Genomic DNA, 8645 nt, shown 5'->3' with positions numbered 1-8645 from the left:
CTTAACATGTAGGAGCGGCATTGTCGTTTATACTAGACGAGAGGGAAATCCATGGTGCACGATTGACGGCCCGGTATCGGGTATAGATCATCATTTTTATATAGCTACGCTGCTCCCAGATGGGATGTTACGTGCCCTCAAAGGCTTAGTATGCCCGTACGTGTCCCACTTTTAGCAAGGATGAGCATGGTGTGATGTATTTCGCTTCTGTGGTACTGCATTTCCATTTGGAGGACGGTCCCCATCGGAGATACTACACACTGCTTGGTCGGTCGAGAAGTAGGGTCCAACCGGCTGATCCGAGAGCGACCACACATCGAGGTGAGGAGTAGTTAACCAAAAACTATCACAATTCGCGGAAACGTGACAGAAAACTATCACTTTACGATTTTGTTTCGAAAACTACCACTTTTTTATTAATCCATGACAAAAAACTACCAAGTGTGAAAACTGCTCGCTTTGCCTGGGTTAAACGTGAATCTGACTGCCTGACCCCACACATAAACGGGCTAAAAATGCAATCGGGTCCCTAGTTTTTCTTCAAAAAAGCAATCGGGTCCTCCGCCTCCTTCTCCTCCTCGTCGTCAGCCTCCTCCTTCCCCAGCCGCTTGCCGCCGGCGGACGGGAACGGCTACTGCTGCGGCGAGTCCACGTCGTGGACGGCGGGCCCGGGGTCGTCGGCGCTGGAGACGGTGGAGACCGAGATCAGCCCGAGCATCCTCTTCATCATGGCGGTGCTGGCGATCGTCTTCTTCGTCTGCGGCCTGCTGCACCTGCTGGCGCGCCACCTGCTGCGGCTGCGGCGCCGGCGGAGGGCGGCCCGCGACGACGCAGCCGAGAGCGTCACGGCGTTCCAGGGCCAGCTGCAGCAGCTCTTCCACCTCCACGACGCCGGCATCGACCAGGCCTTCATCGACGCGCTCCCCGTCTTCCTCTACCGCAACGTCGTTGTGGGTGGGGACGACGGCGGGGGGAAGGACCCGTTCGATGGCGAGCGATGGCGAGCAAGCTGCGGACGGCTGGGGAAGGAGGAGGCCGGCGACGAGGAGGAGAAGGAGGCGGAGGACCCGATTGCTTTTTTGAAGAAAAACTAGGGACCCGATTGCATTTTTAGCCCGTTTATGTTTGGGGTCGGGCAGTCAGATTCGCGTTTAACCCAGGCAAAGAGAGCAGTTTTCACACTTGGTAGTTTTTTGTCACGGATTAATAAAAAAGTAGTAGTTTTCGGGACAAAATCATAAAGTGGTAGTTTTCTGTCACGTTTCTGCGAATTGTGGTAGTTTTTGGTTAAATACTCCGAGGTGAGCCAGAGAGAGAGAGAGTGAGCTGCCATGGTTTGTTAACAAACTGTGCAGACAGTTAGCTGGCCATATATTTGGTATTTTGGTGTGTTGTTTGCTTTTGCTGGGGGCATATATCTGTGTTCACGTCCAACTTCGATGTTTTCCTGTTTATACTGATTATAACCCCACATGCATTTCGGTATACGCTATGTATAGCGAGGGAATGCAATTTATGTGCAAGAGCAAGTACTTCGTGCATGCATGATTGCATAATTCCAACTTGCGCCATGCATCTCCTCCTCGGCGAAGCGCATGCAACAGGATGTGTTTGGTCCCAATATTGCACTGGCAAATGCATGATAACCATAATTACTTGGCTTTCAGGGCCACACAAAGCCAAATGCACGTTTCACGTAAGGTTCAATCGTATGGAGTACCACCATTATCGATCCATCCATCCATCACCAACGGGTTGAAGGATGGGAGCAACACCTTTACATCGTTACATGCATGCTCCCTGCCTCCGCATCTGAGTAGAAAGGTGGCAGCCGGTGCCCGGCCATCATTCCAGCCTCGCTCTGAATAGCCACCTTTCTACTTATAGTCTATAGATGAGCCGAGTTAAGGAAGTGGAGTCTGTGACACCCTTTCGGTCTTGGCTGGAGTTCATCGGAGGGCGGAGGGGACGCGGCCGGCCGGGGGTGGCAGATCGGTCGCTGGAGGAGGCCGCCGTCGCTGTCGTGGGCGGGTGGGGGGAGGTGGCGGTTACGGCGAAGAAGGCCAATAGAAAACGCGGCTGAGAGGGAGATCGTGGCAGATCTCGCCGTCGCTGTCTCGCCGCGTCGCTCCTGGATTGCAGCCAGCCTTGGCCCGCAATCCATCCGCGCTCTCCGGCCACCCACCGGGGCAAGCAGGCCACCAGTATATATATAGCCCGGCTTGTCCCTCCCCTCCATCGATCGACCCGACCATCCAGCGAAAGCTAGCGTGGAGCAGCCGAGGAGTAGCTAGCTCAAGTTGCACGCTAGCTCACTCCTGGCTTCCATCGGAGACTGAAGGCCAGCTCGAGTCTAGCTGCTGCAAGGTAGCAGCCGCGCACAGGAGAGGAGGGCGGGCCAGCTAGGTAAGACAGTTCACCAGCATCCATTTATTTCCCTCGTGGTTTCTTCTTCTCTTCTGCTTCGCCGCGCATACCCGGACCGAAACAGCTATGCAGACGATGCACTCCATGGACGACAGGTGCACGATTTTCATCTAGCCGTCTGCTGCACTTTGATAATATGCACGGACGCACGGATATGCCCTATCGTGCACAAATCGTCTGCTATGCGTCGTGTGCATAGCAGCGCTCTACCCGGACACCCTTACTGTGCATGCTGAAGTTTCTGATCGGAGCGTGCTTCGTGGGTTAGGGGTTCGCTTGCTTCGACGTGCTTGTCGGAGGAGAAGACGAGGAGGGGGAACAGCGAAAGGTTGGCCCTGCCCTGGAGCAAAAGTAGCGCTTGACTGACTGAACTCGGTGCGCGCAGCTGCACGCGCGTAGGCGTGGTGAAGCTAGCACTGGTACGTACGTTCTTCCTGCGCCATAGATTCTTGACTGTAAGCGTGCAAGTGTGCTTCTCTTTCTCTCTCTTGATTGATCGTATGTGTAGACAGTTAGATATAATACTAGTATATAGGTCAGTCGTGTCACTTGTCAGTATGTTCTCTCCTCCTCATCCACAAAGAGAAATTTGATTAGTTTTGACTTGCGATCTACTGCTTCTGGAATGCACTCATTAAATTTAGCTTCGTCCGCACAAAAGGAAAAAAAACAATAGAAAAATATGGGGCTCAATCATATGGTCCGGCAATCCTACACACGAAGAAAGTATTGTACTTTCTGCCATGAGTTCGTAATTACTCATATTTTTATGTCTGTCTTTTAGTTCCAGATCAAAGGAGCTATTATTAAACCTAAATTACTTTTCTATATCTTTGAAAAAATCCCCATCCTTTATACAGAGCAAAAGTTACCTTCATGTTTTTACTAGATGGCCAGACGATGTATAGTTGTACGTATAATTTTAGAAAAATCTGCACTTTTAACTATTGGAATAACCTAGGTTTAACCCCACATAGCAAAGCAAGGCAATCCAAAACAAAAGGCCATGAAAATTGTCCTAGAACATGTGAAATTTGTATATTCTTCGATTCAACTTGGTTTGCCTAGAATTAAGCAAGCATTTGATGTGCTTGTACCAATTCATATTCTTAGAGTATGCTATCACTTTTTCAGCTAGACCTCTAGCTTCACCACCTTTTACATAGAAGTCCACAGAGTTACGATGAGTACAAATACACCTTCATGAAGTTTTAAATAAACAAATGCCATGAAAATTGCCAAAGATGATGAGAAAGAGAATATCAGGGAACATGCAATTTGATAATAATACACTTGACAAATTCATTTCATTGCAATGAAATGGTTGTCAATTCAACCTAGTTTGCATAGAATTAAACACCTTTTATAATGCTGATTTTTGGAGTAAGCTATCACTTTCTTAGCAAGGCCTCACATTTCACCATTTTTATAGAAAGGTAATATACGCAAAGTTGTGTCGACTTTGAATGTGAATATACCTTGACGAAAATTGAAATATAATGACTAATGTTACATGCTTAAATAATATCACTAGTAATTCTAATTTGCTTCAAATAATTGAAAATATGCCTTTCAACTTTTTTTGAATCCCAATTTTTTTTAGAATGCCGATTATTTTCATTTAGAAACACCTCATACAACATAAACGCGCACACACATGCATACTAGTAAGCCTCTAGTCCACACGCACACACAATATCTGCTGAAGATTGAAACCATGGGGCCTGATGATCAACACATGTACGTCACTATTGATGGGAACATCATCTCACTCTCACACTGAAATAATAATTCACATAAATGAGACAGCGAAGCATCAAACCTAGGAGTAATCCCTCACGGTCGTTGGGTTACAATCTCCCTCCAAAAATTGCACTAGTTTTTTGTTCGATTTTATATGAAGTGATTAGAAATGTGACTTAGAAATGTGTTGATCTAAAAGGGTTACAAATTTGATTGACAAATGTAGAGCTGCATATTATAGTCCCAATAGCAACAGATTCTACTCCTGCCGTTTTTTGCGTACAAGACCACTATCCCATTTTTCAGATAGCAAGAAAACGAAGCCAACTAATAAATAACATGATTAATTGTGTGGATAAACCATGTTCCGGGCTAATCAAACATGTTGCATGTGGTGTCTCTTTCCCTATGGCTACCTGCAACATTTGCATAGCATAACTAAGCACTATCATACGAGGCAAAAATCTGATCAATTCTTCTCGGGAAGAGATAGCTAGTGGGCTCGTATAAATTTTGTAATTGCCTTGTATTAATAACAGAGGGATTATAAGATGTCGCATATGCATGGAGATGGAGTGACCATAATTAATAATCAGATTCATGATTCAAGAATGTTTTTGTTTATCAGGCAGTAGTGTGTCAACTGTCAACTAACTTGCTTCTATGCTATTATTTTGATCAGTGGAAGAAGATGAATGTTTTTTCCCATGTCCCACCTGGTTTCCGTTTCCACCCCACTGACGAGGAACTGGTGGATTACTACCTGAGGAAGAAGGTGCAACTGAAGAGGATTGACTTGGACATTATAAAAGACGTTGATTTGTACAAAATTGAGCCTTGGGATCTACAAGGTAATCACAACTCCACTCATTCATGTTGTGTACAATATAGCCAAACAAGTTTTCCTATGCGCGTCACCTTGCAATACACTACTCTAGGTCTCTAGCATGATTGGCAGAAAAATGACGTGCCAGTGCATGCATTAAATTCAGTTTTTGAACGCACTAACCATACCTCAAACGATGCTCAAATAGAACGATGCAAGATTGGAACGGAAGACCAGAACGACTGGTTCTTCTTCAGCCACAAGGACAAGAAGTATCCAACCGGCACTCGCACTAATAGAGCAACCACTGCTGGTTTCTGGAAGGCCACCGGCCGGGATAAGCCGATCTACGTGAAGCACTGCCTCGTGGGGATGAGGAAGACGCTGGTTTTCTACAAGGGCCGGGCTCCCAATGGGCAGAAGCTGGATTGGATCATGCACGAGTATCGCCTGGAAACCAACGAAAATGGAGCTCCCCACGTACGTAAGCTAAGCTGGCAAGCTCTCAAATGTGCATGCTAGTAGTAATCATTAGCATCATACTCCCTCCATCCGGAAATACTTGTCATCAAAATAAATAAAAGAAGATGTATCTAGATGTATATTAGTTCTAGATACATCTCTTTTTATCCATTTTGATGACAAGTATTTTCAGACGGAGGGAGTACCGTTCTTCACGACCATTCCATCCCTAACGAAAATGTTAATTTGGTTGTACGTTTGGTGTTCGATTCAGGACGAAGGATGGGTGGTCTGCAAGGTGTTCAAGAAGCGAGTTGCGACGGTGCAGAGAATGGCCACCGTCGACTCGCCCTTCTGGTTCAACCACGACCATGCGGCGTTCATGGCGCCTCACGTCGACTCGCCGAGGCAGGCAGTGCACCACCTCCAGAACGCGGCGTACCATCATGGACACCACCAGACCTACCACCATCCGTGCAAGGTAGAGCTGGAGTACCATCAGCTCCTTCCTCAGGAGCCGGCAAGCTTCCTGCAGCTCCCGCAGCTAGAGATGCCCGGGCTTCCGGGCCTGATCGGCGCCGTAGCTGCCAGTCTCCAACCGTGCAACCAGACACACGACGGCCAAGCTTCTCGGCAGCTTGAGATCGAGCCGGTTTATGTGACGGACGCATCCGCCGGAGAGTGGAGGGATCTTGACAAATTCATGGCGTCCCAACTCAGCCACGACGGCTCAACTCCGAAGGAGTCCAGCGGCTACGCTAATCCGGCGGTGGCGTTTCAGGCGGAGGGGAAGCACGAAGAGGCCTTGGATTACGTGTCGGCATCTGCCTCCAGTGGAGGGGACAATGGTTTGTGGAAATAACGTACGGCATATACAGACAGAGATACGAAAAGATACACACTAACGCACATCACTGTATAAAGCTATAAAATATTGTGGTGTGAGATGATTAATGTACGTAAACATAGCTAGCAGTGCTATTGGTTAAGCTCTATATATGTACTAATAAAGTATAACCAAATTGGTTGTACTTGCATGTACAATTTGGAGGGTGTAATGTTCATAACGTACTACCGCCTAGGCGATTGTAACAGCAATTTAGCTGCTCATGCTGTATAGTACTCCCAAAATGGCTGCTATATGGTCGGTGCCATGCACAGCTAGTAGTTGTACACTTTCCAATTGAAGTGATATAGTAGTATATGAAAGCACTCCCGAGGCTTGATGGCTCCCGCTCCCGCTCCTGCCCTCGCTCCGCCATCCTTGCCGGCCGCCCCGGCCTCTGGCCGCCCCCTAGCCACCACCCAACTCCCCGGCGCAAATGCCGCGGACCTCACGCTCGCCATCAACCCCCTGGACGAGCTCATACCGTCCGTGGCTCCACCGCCCTCGCCATTCTTCGGCCTACCCTACGTCAAGGCCGGGCAGGTAGCGCTCCGATGCTTCCTGGGATGTGGCAACGCCATGAGCTTGGAATTCGAAGATGATTGCTCCTACTACCTACGACTCGACATCACCACTCCGGCCCTCCACCTCGCCTCGCCGCTCTACATCGCCTTCGACTACTCAAACCGCAGCCTCGACGCCATTGTGGTCGCCGCGTTGCTCCAGGCCGTTCTGGGTGGCTCTGCCGCCCACTTCTTCGTCGCACAATGCTCTCCTCTTGTCTTCCACTTCCACGTTGCTTCTGCGCGTGTTGCAGAAATCATCCTTGCTCAAACCACTATACTCTGCCGCCACTACTCCTTCTCTTTCATTAGGAAGCTGCCCTCCTTACCGCATCCGCCGCACTCTGCTGCCACATGCATGACGCTTGCCCAGCTGCTCCAAATCCCCGACGACCTGGGGCTTCAGTTTGAAGCTGTCGTCTGGTCGCAGCTACGTTCCCAGGTTGTCGTCCGTTCGGGCTGCCAATCCCATGGCTGCCGAATGTACGCACGTGTCATCCAATTCCCATTCACTCTATGCCGTCACCATGGCCCTCGTCCTTGCTCATCTGTTTGGTGGCTCCTACCTGCATTTTAACACCACCGACGATGGCGACTCATGCTTCTCCTTCACCGTTGCCTCACCCGCCATAGCCAAGCTGATCGCCTCCATGGGTGATTTCCACAAGCGGGGCATGCTGATCCGCTTCCCCTGGCCTCTGCTCATGGGTGCTGCCCAACGCCCTCTTCGTGCTGCGGTCAAGACCCCGTCGCTTGGTCTCGTGTCTTCCTCTTCGACGCCGTTTGCTTCTGCAACACTGCCAACACCGTCATCAACTCTGGATTTGCCTAAGGTGAGACGAAAACGGCCCGGTATTAGTTTCTTTTACAGTATGCTAAATGTTAGTTGCTTTTCCCAACCTCAACCTCATGTGCACTACACCCACCACACACATCCCCTTTGGATTACTTTCATGCCAATCTCTGTTAGACCTAGTGAACTACTAGTTGAATCAGCCCTAAACCACTGTTTTTCTGTTCAACAAGATTTTCACGCAATTAAGGCACATGAGCTGATTTTTAAATCTGGCATCTCCTCCCGACCTGCAAAATTTGAAATTCTCAAAACGGGGTCACTTGACTTTCTAGGGTTCCACATTTTTCTTTTTGACCAACTCGGCATGGCCGTTGCCCACTGCGACCGATACCCCAAATCTTATTTTTCCTACTCCTTCTCCTCGCTGCCCCCACGTCCTGGGTCCATCCTTGGGCCATACTCTCACCACTGTCAGCCACTCCATGCACCCACACGACCGCCCCTTGCCTCCACGGCATTGTTGCACGGACGGTCAACCCTGCATGCCGTGCGGGCCCCCAACATGCACAATGATGAAGCTACTGCGTCCCCCGACAAGCAAGATCCTCCAAAAGATCCGTACGTGACACTGGACGCCGCGCACACGGGCATGGACAACGCCGTATCCAACACCCCCATCGGTCTCTCTGTTTGTGCCAAAATTGGACACCCCACCTGACCCACCCGCGTCTAATCCGGCCACCAACGCGCCGCCTCCTGTCTCCCCACGCGCCGCCCCGGTAACTGCTCCAGGAGAGAATCCAGCATCGGGAACCAACGAAATCGCGCGGCCACACGCGCTGTCAGCCCACTCCTCTCCGCTGCCGCACCCTATCTACCCCTGGCCAGCATCTAGCCATAATCATGGCCTCTAACCCTACCAAAACCCCTCATCACCACGCC

At 49.6% G+C, this 8645-nt stretch overlaps 1 protein-coding gene across 1 annotated transcript; it reads left to right on the top strand.

Moving 5' to 3' along the window:
- Positions 1-2053: 2053 nt before the first annotated feature.
- LOC119368067 (NAC domain-containing protein 7-like) lies at positions 2054-6583 on the top strand. Its single transcript, XM_037633427.1, has 5 exons — positions 2054-2406; positions 2696-2846; positions 4853-5021; positions 5205-5476; positions 5733-6583. The coding sequence occupies exons 3-5, from the start codon at positions 4862-4864 to the stop codon at positions 6318-6320; spliced, it is 1020 nt and encodes a 339-aa protein (XP_037489324.1). The 5' UTR covers positions 2054-2406; positions 2696-2846; positions 4853-4861; the 3' UTR covers positions 6321-6583.
- Positions 6584-8645: the final 2062 nt, after the last annotated feature.

The sequence above is a fragment of the Triticum dicoccoides genome, chromosome 2B (assembly GCF_002162155.2).
Source record: "Triticum dicoccoides isolate Atlit2015 ecotype Zavitan chromosome 2B, WEW_v2.0, whole genome shotgun sequence".
Classification (NCBI taxonomy): Eukaryota; Viridiplantae; Streptophyta; class Magnoliopsida; order Poales; family Poaceae; genus Triticum; species Triticum dicoccoides.
The sequence above is the reverse complement of the archived record's forward strand: the minus strand, read 5'-3'. Positions and strand labels throughout refer to the sequence as shown.

Bases quoted from the DNA above. Each gene is read 5' to 3' on its own strand.
- LOC119368067 (XM_037633427.1), top strand. From the start codon at position 4,862: ATGAATGTTTTTTCCCATGTCCCACCTGGTTTCCGTTTCCACCCCACT. The intron at 5,022-5,204 runs GTAATCACAACT...ATGCTCAAATAG, and splicing joins TGAGCCTTGGGATCTACAAG to AACGATGCAAGATTGGAACG. The intron at 5,477-5,732 runs GTACGTAAGCTA...TGTTCGATTCAG, and splicing joins ACGAAAATGGAGCTCCCCAC to GACGAAGGATGGGTGGTCTG.